The sequence below is a fragment of the Neltuma alba genome, unplaced genomic scaffold (genome assembly GCF_004799145.2).
Source record: "Neltuma alba isolate B1F8T4 unplaced genomic scaffold, ASM479914v2 tig00011498_pilon, whole genome shotgun sequence".
NCBI lineage: Eukaryota > Viridiplantae > Streptophyta > Magnoliopsida > Fabales > Fabaceae > Neltuma > Neltuma alba.
This window is the reverse complement of record NW_021636166.1, coordinates 84017-100673: the sequence shown is the minus strand read 5'-3', so window position 1 is coordinate 100673 and position 16657 is coordinate 84017. Positions and strand designations below refer to the sequence as shown.

At 31.3% G+C, this 16657-nt stretch overlaps 1 protein-coding gene and 1 pseudogene across 1 annotated transcript; one reads left to right on the top strand and one right to left on the bottom strand.

The window, feature by feature from the left end:
* The first annotated feature begins 413 nt into the window (after window positions 1-413).
* On the top strand, window positions 414-2764 carry LOC114714310 (TMV resistance protein N-like). The gene is made up of 4 exons (XM_028899035.1): window positions 414-514; window positions 600-1118; window positions 1212-2295; window positions 2756-2764. Exons 1-4 carry the CDS (start codon window positions 414-416, stop codon window positions 2762-2764), a joined length of 1713 nt encoding a protein of 570 aa, XP_028754868.1.
* A 5966-nt stretch (window positions 2765-8730) lies between these two features.
* On the bottom strand, window positions 8731-16364 carry LOC114714309 (protein bfr2-like; annotated as a pseudogene).
* Window positions 16365-16657: the final 293 nt, after the last annotated feature.

Genomic DNA, 16657 nt, shown 5'->3' with positions numbered 1-16657 from the left:
ATTAATTCAGTCCAGCAACTTCTGACAAAATAAAGAAATTAACACACGGCCTGATGTGCCTTCAACACATGGACTTTTACTCACTATAGCTTCTTTTAGAATAAATTAAGTTGTTGATAAAAAACATCAAATGAATCAGTAAAGTTGTTGGGTGCACTTGACTAGTAAGTTGATCACGTGATGAATTCTTTCTTTCGCATTATTCTATCCATAAAGACATGTTCTTCATTTTAGCATCAATCGTTCTGTAACTTGTTCTCGCTCCCTAAATATTTTTGTTGGATATTTTTATCACGTTAATCAAGAACCAAACCATGGCACCTCCTGAGAAGTTAAAGCCAAAAAAAATTGCTTGATCACGCTAATTTCGGGTTGGTGAAAAGTTTCAGGTTAAAACAAGAGATTACAGTCACATGGATGCAACCTTTTCTTTAACGCTTATAGAAGCTATCTTGATTTTGCTGGCTATAGCAATTTCTAAGGCTATCAGATTAATCTCTCCGCTTCCTGATAGGTAACATCTTCTTTAATTGTTCACTTTATACGGTTTGCTGATAGACCAATATTTATTATTCATGAAGATTTCTTTCCATCTGTAGTTGTAAAGATGCTGTTGATTCGATTCCCACGGTTTCTTCTCCTTCTAATATCATTGTTGCTCCTTCTGCGACCAAATATGACGTCTTTCTTAGCTTTAGAGGGGAAGATACTCGTGACGCTTTCTCAAGTTATCTCTATGAAGCACTTCGCGAAGCTAACATTCATACTTTTATGGATCACAAGCTCCACAAAGGAGATCATATCTCATCTATTCTCTTGAAAACAATAGAAGAATCAGAGATATCTTTGATTATTTTCTCCAAAGATTATGCTTCTTCAACTTGGTGTATGGATGAGCTCTTTCATATTATGAAATGTAAGGATAAATACGGAAGGCTTGTCATCCCAATTTTCTTCCAGGTAGATCCATCAAATATTCGCAAACAGAATGGGAGTTTTGGAGATGGGTTTGCTAAGCTCAAGCAGAGATTTAAGCACAACCAAGAAAGAGTGCAGAAGTGGGAAAATGCTTTGATCAAAGTAGCAAGTCTATTTGGGTGGGATTCAAAAAATATCAGGTAGCTTTTGTTATGCTCATTCTTCTCTTACATATTTCTTTCTTAAATTTGGGTATTAAACATAACCATGATTTTAATTTATATTTATGCTAGGCCTGAAGCTAAACTTGTCAAAAAGATTGTCAAAGATATTTTGAGCAAATTGAATCGCAAGTCGTCCTTTCATGTGGAAGGACTAGTTGGAATTGATCATCAGATTCAGGAAGTTGAAGAGCTACTGAGTGAAGCTCGCATTGTGGGAATATGGGGTATGGGTGGTATAGGCAAGACCACTCTTGCTAGTGCCGTATTTGAGAGGTTGAGAGCAGAGTTTGAAGCTTCCTGCTTTGTTGAAGATGTAAGAAAACTGCTGGAAAAGAATGGTGGCTTGAATGCATTACAGGAAAAATGCCTTAAAGAATTATTAAAAGATGAGGAGATTAACACTTACAATTTAAGGTCTGATTTTGTGAGAAGAAGGCTTCACCGTAAAAAAATTCTTCTGGTACTTGATGATGTGGACAATTTTATGGCGGCTGAAAATTTAATCAAAGCATGTGGTTGGTTTGGGGAAGGAAGTAGAATTATTATCACATCAAGAGACATGCAAGTGCTTAAAAATACTTCTGCATTTCTAACATATCGTGTTCCAACAATGTATCACCATGATGCTCTTCATCTCTTTAGTTTGAAAGCTTTTAAGCAAAATCAGCCATTCAAAAACTACTTGGAGTTATCAAAGCGGGCAGTGTATTATTGTCATGGAAATCCTTTAGCTCTAAAAGTGTTGGGTTGCTTTCTTCATGGCAGAGGAAAAGAAGTATGGGACAGTGCTCTGACAAAACTAAATCATACTCTTCACAAGGACATTTTTAAAGTGTTGAAATTGAGTTTTGATGGACTTGATGATGACATGCAGAAGAATGTATTTCTTGACCTAGCATTTTTCTTGAACGTAGGACATGGGATTTCTCTAGATTGTACAAGAGGCTTATATGGCTCTCATGCACGTATTGAGATAAGTGTACTTAAAGAGAGATCCCTCATTTCAGTGGATAGATATGGTAATATTGAGATGCATGCTCTATTAGTGGAGATGGGGCTTGAAATTTCTCAGCAACAATTAATATCTAACCCTGAAAAACCCATTCGACTTTGGAGACCCCAGGATGTTTTTCATTTCATGAAAAATGACAAGGTAATAATTTATTTTTCAGATTTTATTACATTCTTTATTCTCTTAATATTTCATTTCATTGTCATTATATTTTCATAAAAGCTATTCCTCTGGTCCTAAACATAAGACCCCTTTCATAGTATAATTTACACTACAAAAGAGATCTTATATTTAGGACCAGAGGAGTACTAGTTTATTCTCTAAAATCTTCGGTAAGTCTCAATGTATGCGGAATCAGACTCTTTATTTAAAAAAAAAAAGTCATTTCTTCAACTAAAATTGGTAGGGGTCGTATATAGTCTTCCTATTAGGAGTGATTTATTAATCTTCAACTTTGAAATATTCCTCTTCTTAAGTTTTTAGACAGAATATGATTAGTATGGTATAAGACATTTCTAAAATTTAGAGCATGAACAATCTTGAATAAATTATACAGTTATTCACAAAGATTGACATTCTTAATCTTTATATTAATTGATAGTTGATGTAGTATAAAGGTGATTGTGTGCATACTCACACTGCATTTGCATTCTAACGCGTTTTCTTAATAAAAATTTAGGAGAGAATTATAATGAAGTTTTAAGGAAGAAAAATAATTACAAACTAAGTTTTAGAAGTTGTCATTTTTTATTTTGAAACCTGTCATTATAGGCTTTTTTTTTGGGACTTGAGTGTAATTCTCCTAAAATTTACTATTGCAAAAAAGTACAAATTATGAAATTTGAACATAAAAAGAAATTTTTAAAAATTTTATATATGCCCCCGGGGGGATTTATATGCACTAATTTTTCTTTAAGAATAGCAGTTATATCAAGGGTTAATATAATTTTGGTCCCTTAAATTTGCATAAATTTTAGTTTTATTCTCTTGAGTTTCAAACAATGGGCTTTGGTTTTAAGGAGCAAAATGGTACATGTTTTTCTTAAGTTATAAGAAGCAATGTTTTGGATGGAAAGAAAAAACTGGAGAGATCAAAATTTATGATTTGAAATTCGAGGGATTAAAATCAAAATGATAATAAATTTGAGGGGACCAAAAACTATATTGATCCTTAAATAAAATTTAAATGTGCGCATGGTAAGGCCGTTCATATGATTGTCCCTGCTAGCGTGGCTGTGTATTTGTTTTGGCCAATTTATTTATTGCAAGATAAAATGAATTGTTTGAATAAAGTTCATCAAAGAAATTTCTAAAGGAAATATATTTAACTATTGTCTTGGTTATTTGTTCACCTTTTACATATTACTGGTGTTTTTCCCCATAGTTTGATCAGTAGGCGGCTGAGGCAATTTAATGCTTATCATTAGACATCAGAAATACGATAAAGAGGATTACATTAACAATTAGTAATTTTCAAAAGAATTATAATTTAAAATTAGCTAGGACTTTTGTGACAAGTGTTATTTTAAAAGACAAAATTAGTCTACAAAGAATTTTCATCCAGTGATTAGTGATATATGCATACGCACGTGTGAGCATAACTAACTGTTATTTGAGGTACAATGTGAAAATAAAAAACAAATGACTTTTCACTTTTATAGTTATATTCTAAATATCTGCGCATGCATATAGCTAGGTATACGCATCAATGTGTCTACATATTTATGATTTTTTAGAAATTTATTTATTATGGGAAAAACATGAATTGTAAGGAATTTTGAATAAAATGCATATAGCGATGTTAATTTGGATATTTTAAAAGTTGATATATTTAAATATTCTATGGTATTTATGGTCATTTTTTTAGATAATGATAATTGTGTTTCCCTTGATTTGATATGATTACCAGGGGATTGAGGCAATTCGATGCATGTCATTGGATGCAAGCCAGATAGAAATCATGACATTGAGGGCTAGTCATTTCCAAAGGATGCATTATTTAATGTGCCTTAATGTTTACAAGTCTGATCAAAGAAAGCCTTCAAAGTTGAATATTTGCGGAGAGTTGGATTATCTTTCAAAAGAATTAAGGTTTCTTCATTGGGAAGGATATCTACTGCCATATGTGCCATTACAATTTTGTGCTAAGAATCTCATTAAACTTAATTTGTCTAACAGTAATATCCAACAGCTTTGGGATGGAAATCAGGTACGTACGCATCATTTTTTCAAATGTATGTCATAATGTTTCTGTTGGTGTATGTGATTCTAAGACGCGGCATCAAACATTGACTAAAATAATTCACAATGCAAATGTTTAATTGTTTTTATGCTGAGAATTTTATTGAACTTAATTTGCCAAAGAGTAATGTCCATTAGCTTTAGGATGTAAATCAGGTACGTATAATTTCTCATATGTCATAATTGTTTGTTCTTGTGATTCTAAGAAACATTGACTAAAATAATTCAAAATGCAAATGTTTACTCTATTATTATCTTTCAGTTGATGGTTGAGTAGTAATTGTACAATTTGGGGGGAGTCCAACTGTTGTTGTAATGGGCATGAGAAAAATTCTTGATTAAATTGTACGTATGTGGAGTTATCTGATTTATTTAACACCACTACTTTGTTTTCTTCAGCAATTTCCAAATCTAAAGGAAATATGGCTAGAGAATTCAAAAAATCTCATGGCACTCCCAGATTTGTCTCAAGCCCCAAAGATTAAGTACATGAGTCTTAATGGTTGTGTGAATTTAGATCAAATCCATTCTTCAACTGTCCTGGAAAAGCAAGTCCATTTATTTATAAAAGATTGTGGGCCGATGCGGATAAATGTTGGGGGCAGTATGAAAGGGAGAAGTTCATCAGGGTTTCTGATTGTGCACAATTATTTGGATGTTGTCGATTTGACATTTAATAAAGTGACAATGAAGGTGATGGTATGCGGGAAGATGATGTGTGGTGCTGGATTTAAGCATGTGAGAATGCCATTGAAAGAGAAGGCAGAATTCATGAGAATGGCGACTTTACTTCCATTTATGAGGAGAGTTGTATGGTCTGAGAGTCCAATTGAGTTTGGGCATGATTTCAACCAACATCATACCTATCATGTTTATCATTATTACAGTCAAAATGATTGCTTTGGTATTGAAGTGAGGGTGAGGGGTCATAGAGGCGAAAGTCGTGTGGAAGATGATGAAGAAGAGGATGAGGATGATAGAGAAATGATTAGTGAGAATGAAAGAGAAATGAGTAGTAGAAGTGATCAAGTAGTAGAGATGACATTATTATTAATGGAAGATGAACAAGAAGAGGATGATGATGAGGATGATAGTGAGAGTGCTACCATATTAATAATAACAACACTTATTCCCAACACCATTCCTCGCTGGTCATTATTGGTTCGACTAACATTAAAAGAGAGTGATATTATTATTGGGAATAATAATACAGGTTGTAGCATCATCCCTCAAGCTTCAATAATCCTGAAATCACTTAATGAAGATTGCAGAAGGAGGATTCAGCCTCTCTTAGCTGTACAACTCTCTTCCCCAACATTATCCCCTTTACCTCGTCATTCTTTCCATGTCTTTTACAACCACTTGGAGAGCATGCCACAATATCGTCGTTTTCTTTTATTCAACAGTAGATACGGGTCATATAATTATTTCGATCATCCTCTCTTAACTGTTAGCTTTCGGGAGTACTGCTGATGATATTAATTATCATTTAAATTTCTCAGGTCATAAAATTATTATTTAAATCAGTCTCATTTATTTTTTTATTGCATATTAATATTATGTTTTTATGAAATATTAATTTTTCTGTTTTTTTAATATGCAATTCATGTTCGGAGGGCCTCCTCACAACTTTATAACATAAAAATTATTAATCTTATTTTGGCTTCACAATAACTGCGCCTAGAATGTGTGTTGCTCTCCAAGTGATGTGAGTATAATAACTAGCATGACAAACAATTTCCTTACTACGCAATTTTATTATTGGAAAGTAGAATGATTATTCATGAATCAACTCAACTTGTAAATGTTAAAATTTTTATAATATTTAAATTGCAAACTATATTAAAATAAAGTATATTTGCTCGATCGACCAATCATTCCAGGTTGATCGTAGTTAACGGGCACTGTGGTCATTTACACTTTTTTTTTTCCAAAATTACTCTTAAATTTCTTAGAATTTATTAATATTAAAAGGAATTAGAAAAATCTACTTATACCTGGTTTTCTCACTTGAAATCTAATGATAATTTTCCCTTCACATTATGTGACACCAAATATATACTTTTTTTTTTTTAAAGTGTGATTCGTAGAGTGCTCCCTCACAAGTTTAGAAAATAGAAATTATTAATATTAATATTGCTTTGTTCTATTGTTTGTTACTTTTCGCTTGTGTGTATTATATAATTAATTTATAAATAAATCGAGAAATAATTTTCCATGCGAGGCGATTTCCTTATGTTCTGTTTGGATGGGAAAAAAAAGTTGGGAAGAAAGAAAACAAAAGGAGAAAAAATGAAGAGAAGAGAAAAGTGAAGAGAAAATATTATTACCCATCTTATTTGGATGAATGAGAGAAAATATAGAGGAAAAAATTAGCAAACATGTGAATGACTAAAATACCCTTATCTATATGTCAAAATATATTACATTATCAAATAATTTAAATAAAATTAATTAATAAAAATATATTATCATATTATTATATTTAAAAATCAAATAGTTTAATAAAAATGTTATTTTTAACAAAAAACAAAAAAGTGGATAATTTTTAAATTAAATATAATAAAAGAAAATAAATAAAATATATATTATTTAAAATTATTGCTAAATAATAAAAATTTATTATAAAATTTGGCTACATGAAGATAATTTTGCTAAATGAAAAAATAGCCATAAATAAAATTAAAAAATTGTTTTAAAGGCAAAATATATGTTTATGTACCTAGTATGAGGGAGAGTATATGAGGAATGTGAGTTTTCTCTCTATATGTGGAGAAAAAAGTTGAAAAGAAAATGACATGGGTCCCGCACCTTATTTTTTTCTCCTATTTTTCTTTCATCCTGCTTTTCTTTCCTCATTCAAATAAGAGAAAACTCATTTCTGTCTTCATTTTTCCCTCTAATTTTCTTTCCTCCCTCATTTTCTCTCTATCCAAATAAGGGGTTAGGAAAGCAGGATGATTATTCATTATTTACCATATATAGCGTATCCTGTAATTTGTCTGGAAAAAAATATGTATAGTCTGATTGTATAAAATAGATTTTACTAAATTAAACTATAATAGAAAATATTACCATAACTCATATTTTATTACAATAAATCGTTATTTCTTCACAGCAAAAACCACGTCCTTATTCATTGGCTTTGTCGGGTTGAATGATAATGGGAGAGTAAAAAAATTTAATAAGTTTGATTTTCTCATGAAAAAGAAGCAGGTTTGACAGATTTTAATTTTTCTTCTCCCTCACTTTTATATCTTCTATCTGTTAATGGAGGCACAATGATATCTATCATTTTTCAACAATGACGAGGTAACAGTTTTATTTTTAAAAAAATTATTCTATATTTTATGCCCTTAATTTTTTTTATCTCTTGGCCATGTATTTATCTTAAAATAATTAGTTTATTCGTTAAAATTTTTAGTCAGTCTTAATATTTAACTTGAAGTTCTTCAGTTTTATTTAGACTCGACCATTTAAAAAAAAAAATCCTTTCTTTAAATAAGACTCAAATTGTTTGGAGCATGCAATTACGTCAGGTGTGATTTATTAATCAACTTTGAAATAGTTATTAACTTTTGGAAGCATGGTGTAAGTAACAGTGAGACTAGCAGTAAATTGACAAAAATTTCCATTCACATTGATTTTATTTACACGGTTGATTAATCTTTCTTGTAAATTATTGAATTTGTTAAAATGCTACTCAAAGAAACTTTCCAAGTTTGTTACATAGGTAACAACACCAATCTTTCCACTAAATTACTGAATTTATCCTAGTTATATATAAATTTAACCCAAAAAAAGATAAAATATAAGTTTGATCCTTTAAATCCAGGTCAAATTTTAGTTTAATCTTAAATTTAGGATGTTAAAATTAAGAAACTAAAAATACACTTTATAAACTTAAGAAACTAAAATGAAATTTGATGTAAACTTAAAAATCAAGCATGTACTGTTTATGTATGCATCTTAAATAGGGTTTATCTAAATCACCCATCATCTCACATAATGGAATTGCTATTCAGTATGAATGTAATGGATAACTATGCCTCAATTAGATAGATTGCTTATGGAAATACATGCCATCCACAAGAAGATAAATACATTAAGATCAGAGAAGATTTAAACTAAAACCTTTTGTAAACTACCAATCCTTACCACTACACTAAATTATTGCCTTTTGGGGAGAAAAATAAAATTCCCCAATAAACAATATAATGTTGGTTAAATAAGTACAAATATATTATGACAAGTTACTGCACAACACTTGATGTCATTATCTGTTTTCCAAGCGTATGATTATGCTGTCCCAGCAGATGATCCTTGTGACTTTAATCAGAACAAATCTTCAAAAAGTTTAGGAACCATAGGAGGAAGATTTATGGATTCGGGAGCCATGAAGTTTAGAATATTTTCATGAACATTATACCTTCGATGCCACATTGCACCATATAAACAGCTAATTAGTCAAAAATCTCTTTTTAGTTCTGGAAAATTTAGCAATATATATGCATATACACGTGACAAAAAGTAATGGTACAAAACAAGGAAATGCCATGTTCATCAACTAACCTTATCTTGTGACTTTTTGAGGCCTGACGATTGACAATTTTCCCTTTCTTTGGTTGTGTCTTCTTCAAAGCATAAAGTGCTTTCTCTAAATGATTCACAACGGCAGAAAATAAAAAAGTGGTTTTTGCTTGCATGGCATAAGGTTAACAGTATGATTTCTAGAAAAGTAGCTTGTGCTAATTCTAGGCTCAAAAAATTGAATCAAAACTATTTAGATGGAAAAAACTAATGAATCACTACTAATTCTACAATCTTTCTAGGAAACCTTTCACGCTAAATATCAAGTGTCATTCGCTCATAATTGCCAAGATACATTATAGGTTAAACAAAAAAAGATGTCCTGACCAGTCTAATATTCTAGCGACATCATCGGAAGTAAGAATATGGTTGAAATACATAAATAATGCTGTTCAGCCAAAAACAAGACAATTATTGCTTACCGGACGGTGTAGGATCAACTGTCTCGAAAAACTCCTTTAGTAATTGTTGATAAAATTCAGAGTCATGTAGAAGTTTAGGATTGCCATCAATATGAGTTTTCCAAACAAATTCAAATTCATAACTGTCATGTTGGAAATAAATATTGATCTACATTGCTAAGAACAAGCAAACAGAACAAGTAAGAAGGATATTAAAATAATAATCAATAACAAAATGCCAAGCATTAAGAGTATGAAGACCTAAAATCTATGATTGAAACACTTGAATGGCTTCCTTTAAAAATATTACATAGTACATACCAAAATGACATGCTTTTGTCTGCATGATTCAACATGGAGAAAAACATAAGGGTTATGTTTTAACTCAATTAGCAATGAATTTGACTAACCTCATCCTTAGATTTATCCTTAGTATCAGGAATCTGAAGACAATGCTAGTGACGGTGCGTGTAAAAATGAGAAAAGAAGTCGGTGGTTATTAAACATATTCTTGATGTCAGTATACATAAACTGAAAGGGGCTCAAAAATTAGGAAAGAACCAAAAATGCGTGAATGGGTCTAACTTTATGACTGTGAGAAAACTATAAACTAAATCGTGTTTCAAAAACAAAAAAGACAACACTGACTTACATTTCCAAATGTACTAACAGCAGATGTTTTTAGTCTCATTTGCTTGATCGTTCTACTGGGATCCTTCATATAAGTAGCAACTTGGTGGCTTATATCCTATGATGGACATGTTAAGAGTAAAATAGCCTGCCTATTACACAACAGAATCCTCAGTGAAGTTACAAAGCCAGACCTGATTAAAAGCCTGTAATTTGCCTTTAAAGGCAGCGGCACCAGTTGTCACTTGCGTCATCCTCTGCCATTTGTTGATCGACCTATCTCTGAAGGGTGCCAATCTACAAACTGCAATCATGAATAACATCAATTAGGTCATAGTGTCTATCTAATCGATTTTTTGCACATGTACATAAGTATAAGAAATTTAAAATGTCAAAAGGCACAGCTGGAACTCAAAATCTTAAGTTAAGTGAAGACCAATAATAGGCTCTATTAATCTTAGGTTGTCAAAAGCCCTTAGGCTATAAGTGCAGAAACTGGAAAAACCAAGAGGTCACATTATTTTCTTTTGAAATTTAATTTGAAGTAGATCACTTTATCAATCCATAAGGTCTAGATAGTAGTGAAGATCCATGATTTAGGGGTGATCACAAGTTGGGTCTGTTTTGTGTGCAGTGTCCCCTCCCCCCGGGGGGTTTTTTGGTGGGCGGGTGCGTAGCACGACAGAAAGTAAAAGAAAATGCACACCAAATACATAACAAGGTAAGTGTCAAATATTACTGCCGCGGGTGGGGTTCAAGTGAAAAAACTGAGAAGCCTGAATGATGATCTGCTGTGAGGAAATGAACGTCTGGCAAAATAAGAGTGCGCCAAGAAGATGGTGAAAAATACCTCTTATGCATCTGAGAAATCTGTGACCCTTCTTCATCAAAATTGTCATCCAAATTCTTAGAAATGCGTAAATGTTTTATTGGCCTCTCTGAACCTTTTAAAAGAGAAAACAAACTCATGTCAATTCAGAACACGATTCAAGCATATATGCGACAGAATAGAGGTTATATCACATCTAAAAAAAGAAAAATAACTATAAAAATAAGAATCCTTTCGACAACGTGCAGACAACAGGAGACAAGGGATCTATTTTCATTAGTGCAACATATTGCCCTTTGGCTTTAGCAATAAACAGAGTAGGGTATGTTAACGTTGTGGTTAGATTAAGGTGAAAACAGAGAACAAAAAAATAAATCAATTACCATTAGAGGCTTGGGCAATTGATGGATTCTATGCAAGCAGGGCCTAAGGTGAAAATTATCAGTACATAAGAAGATTAGAGAAGTAAAGACATAATATTACAGATAAGTGTAGTTCCTGTTGGCATGAAATGCAAGGGAACAGTTCTACATTTTCTTCTATATCTTTCTTCGAGTGAATTTTCTTCTATATCTTTAAACAACCATAGGTCTTGCAGTTCCAATAGTTAAGTGAACTTTTTTAAAATATAGGGACCGGATTAAGAATTAAAGGTAAACTATTAAGACAAAATATTGAATTTTTTTAACTAAAATTGAGGTAAAGAAAAATATAAGAAAAGTGTTTCTGTTTCTATATCAAGTAAATTAATTACTTTTTTTTAAACTATAAATCCATATATTTCTTTTCCTGAGACAATACTACAAGGCAGAATAAGTAAACAACCCATTGCACCGTTTCTTTAATGTGTATCATGCATATCCACATATGTATATTTGCATCTATAATAAACGATTATTATGTTGCGTTATAAATTTCACAACATCAGAATAAATATGAAAAAACTCCATCCTATGTCCGAATGATCTAAGATTTAAATCTCCCTATTTATTTAATTTCATGTGACTTTAATGCTTAATCAAGACAGTACACTTTATAGCCGGGGTTCTATGCACATAATAAGTTAAAAATTATTAGAATGTAAATACAAGTACAAACTAGAAGACTATACTGTCATCTCATCCATATTATAATAAATTTAATCATATAATAAACATTTTTGAGGTGTATGAAAATGCTACAAACAAGTTCTAATAAGGATATGACATGAGAGGGAGCACATTATGACTGTGGGCAATGCTATGTGTTTAATTATATATCGATTTTCATATTCTTAGAATAGATTCTGTTGTTGGGGCGAAAATAATTATAAATGGAATTCAAACAAGAACCTAGTTTTAATGGTTGTTTAGAAAATCCGAGAATCAATTAAAAAAATTCTTTATGCCTTACAAAATAAAATTTTTCTTACTTACTCATCTTATATAATACTCCTCTGGTCTTAAATATAAGACCTTTTAGGACAAGGGAAATATAAATTACTTTAAAAAATTCTCCTTTTTTTTTTCTCTGTACATAAGTATTCTGCTGTTGGAGATAGTGCTATTCAAGACACTATCAGATATCAAATATGAGTATTTCCTTCATCAAAAATCTAAATTTTAATCCGTCACTATGAAAAAGTAATATTTTTTGTTGGACTCAATCGCTGAAAGTAGTTGTTCTCTAATTTTAAGAAAAGAAGTTGAAGACATTCAAATATTATAGACTACATTACTATTGTGGGCCACCAGCTTGGCAATGGCCTAATTGACTTGGGCTGTGTATTACAAAAATGAAAAAATAAAAACTCTAAACAAGCAAATTTTTTATGATGCACAGACATAAAACATATTTTTTCCCCAATTATAATACAAAATTAAGACCAATAAAAATTGGGTTTAGTGGAAGGAACCAATCCTTCATAATGTGATGAATTAAAGTTCAAATTTATACTATAAAAGGTATCCACATTTAGTATCGTATAATACTTCTAATAGGGTTACCTTTAATAAGATTATTAACAAAAAATAATGCAAAATTAAGTGCGGCTCTTCAAAGTGTAATTTTGCCAAAAGCAAAAGGGCGGCGCGGTACAAATAACATTAATCAACACGGCAATGCACAACTGGGGACCACTTGACTTGCTGCCTGCAATGGCACGCGCAATATAGGAAGTAGGAAGGTACGAGTTTCAAAAAAAGTAAAATCCATTTTCAATAAAATGCTTTTCCATGCTTATATATTCTTGTCATTTTCTTTTTTATTTCCTCGGTTCTTTTTATGCTTAAATATTTTATATTTTTTTTAATTTACCCATGGAAAACCCAGCCTTTTCTCTGTGTTCTCTCCTCCTTGGTCTTTCAAAAGGAGGGGAAAAACGTATAGATACTCCCAAAATATAAATATCAGCAAAATGATTTCCCTTTATTGAATAAGAAACATGCATGTGAACGAAATGCCTTCTGAATATTACTTTTTTTTTAAAAAATGACATCATTTTTTGCGTAATTTATTTTTATGGTAAATTATTCTGCTCCTTCTCTCTAACCCTAACTATAAAGAGCTCATGAATTGATTTATGTGGTTTTAAATGTAAGATTTTAATGATTTATCAATAATTTAATTTTCTTTCATCTCTATAAATTACTTATTTAGCTTATATGAAATTTAACATTAAAGAAAGTAATTTTTACGAAGTGTGGGACGAACTCTAATAGAGAAACTTTTTCTAATAAAGCTGCCCAAGATTTACAATAAAGCAAGCCTTGCAAGCTTCCCAGAGACAGGAATAAGGGACTGAAACGATTAAGGGATAAATATGTGAAAAAGGCATTTGTTGATCTCTGAATCTGAAGAACTCAGTTGAGAAGAAAAAGTCTGCAAATTCTGAAGCTCCCATTTCTTAGACCTTTTTGTTGTGAGAGATATTTCTTTCACTTCCTTCCACATGAGAATGTTGAAAACACTTTAAAATAATTAAGGATGTCACACATGAGGGGAGTATATAATAAAAGTGTTTCGGTGCTGTATGTTTATTATTAATTTTTTTATTTATAGACGAAATAATTCAAACAAAAGCCAAGTTTCGTAGGAGTTAAGGTATTCTCTCTGGTTCCCACTTTTTGTGTTTAATCGCTTTTGCATACGGTATGAAAATCCAACTTGGTTTGGCTGATCAAACTAATAAACAACTGAACCAATCAATTGGGTTGAATTATATATATTCCTGTTATTGAGTTTAAAACAACTGAAACGATCAATTGTCTTCGTTTTTGCCCTCTTATGTATTTGGAGTATTAAAAAGAAAAAAGACAAAGCCAAACAAGCATGTGCCCAAATTATGATACGCAAGTAAGTGGACCCTCAGGGGAGAGTGTGACTTTTTCCTAAAGCAAAGGGGTGACAGAGATCCTAACTGAGATCAAATTCATGATTTTTTACATATACAAAAATTTTAATACCACTAAGTTATAAGGGAATTAAAAACTTTATGTATGAAAAAGGATATGAAAGATGGAAAAATTCATACTCTTCATAAGTTAAGACTGATATCCTATTCTTTTTTGAAGAAAAACAATTCATGTCATTTTCGTTTTTATTTCCTCAATTCTTTTTACGTTTCCGGTTTAAAAAATCATCTTATGCTTAAATATATTTTTTATTTTTTTATTCATCCATAGAAAACTCATCCTTTTCATTTTTAAGTATGCTATCTTCTCCTTGGTCTTTTTCAATGCATTTTCCAATATATAGAGGGTAATGGAATTAACAGAAAAAACTTGAAAAACGAAAAAGAAAAAATTTCAAACAAATATTTTTTCAACTTTTTTTTTTAAGAAAATCATAGATACCTAATAAAAAAAAAAAAATATAAATGTCAGCAAAATAGTCTTTATTTTTATCTTTGGTGAAAGACAAGACACACACACACACATATTTATATATGAATCGCCTTCTTAATATTACTCTTTTTTTTTTTTTTTTGGAAATCTCGTCGTTGTCATTCCTCATAATCCATGGCCCATGAGAGCCATAGCCCCATGTGCATGTCTCCCCCTTTTTACTTTTAAAGAAAATCATTTTACAGATAGCTAGCTGCATTCTTTTTAATTTGTTATCTATACAGTTTTTATTCTATATTAAAGCTTTCAACTTTGCCCTAACAAAGTAAAGCAATAAGGGCCAGTGATGAACAAAGCAAAGTTAATGAATTTAATAAAGGAAGAAAAATGTATAAATAACAAATTAGAAATTGAGAAAAATATGGATATATGTAAAATCATTTTCCTTGTTTTGGGACTGATCCTGTCTTGCGGTATCTTGTTAGGCGCCAAAATATGTCAGCCATGCATGGACATGAAATAGTTAAACGAAATGATGGTGAGACATAACTTGATCACACCAACAGTGTAACAAAAGCTCTAGCAGCTAGCCATTGAAAAGGGTAGATTATAGATGAATAATTAAGGTCTTATAGTCGTTATATGTAATCAGAATTGCTTTTTTTTAAAAAAAAAATAAGGTAAAATTTTATTTATAAGATGCCTATTTACCGATAATTATTATGTGGCAGGTGGTGGAGATTTTATTTTTAAATGAAAGGATGGTAAAGTAATCTAATAAAAAATTAAATTCAAAATAATTCTTAAAAATTTCATAAAAATTAGGCTATTTCGTAAGACTATTTTAGAATTTGCTTAGGTCCTTATGCGCCTTTCTGCCTTGTATTTTTCCCCAGAACCATTCAATAAATATCAAGGAATGCCCACTTCGTTATACGAATTTTTTTAAAAAGATGTGAAAATTATATATCACGTTCCCTGTGAATTGAGACTTCCCCCTAAGAAAATAGAGGCTTACATTGGCTTTTAATTTTCATTGTTTTTATAGTTGCCGGAGGGGGTAATTATTCGGTTGGAAACATAAATTTATAGTTGCCTCCTTAGCGATTAATTCATAGAAAACTTTTTTTTTCAAAAAAGAAAAAGAAAAAGAAAAAGAATGAAGATATTGGTCAAAATCAAAATCACTTTTTAAAAAAATTGGTTATTGACGCCCCAACCCTATTTTTGGAGGCTATCGTATTGTGCGTATAAAGAACGCCAATAAAGTTGTTTGATTAAAAAAAAATCAATAAATAAGTTAAGTTATTAGGTGGACTTGACCAGCGATCATTCTCAACTTACGTCCCATCTCATCACATTGTTTTTGTTTGATCTCTTTATATTACGTTAATCAAGAACCAAACCATATCATTTCTCAGCAAGGCTGAAAAACTAGGAGTTAATTAGTTTCTGGTTGCTGCAAAGCTACTGAAGGTTAAAGCGAGAAACTACAATCACTTGGATGCAACCATTGCTCTAATGTTCATAGAAGCTCTATTGATTTTGCTGGCTATAATAATTTCTAAAGCTGTCAGATTAATCTCTCCACTTCATGATAGGTAACATCTTCTTTGGATGGTCCCCCAGCCTCCCCTTTATATTCTTGTTTGTTTTGCTGATAATAACCCACGATTTATCCATGGTTCCTTCCATTGTAGTTGTCATCAAGATGTTGTTGCTTCGATTCCTATGGTTTCTTCTCCTTCTCATATCATTGTTCCTCCTCCTGTAACCAAGTATGACATCTTTAATTAGCTTTAGAGGGGAAGACACTCGTGACAGTTTCTCTAGTTATCTCTATGAAGCACTATGTGATGCAAACATTCAAACTGTTATGGATCACAAGCTCCATAAAGGAGAGCATTTCTCACCAATTCTTCTGAAAACAATAGAGGAATCAGAGATATCTTTGATTATTTTCTCCAAACATTATGCTTCTTCAACAT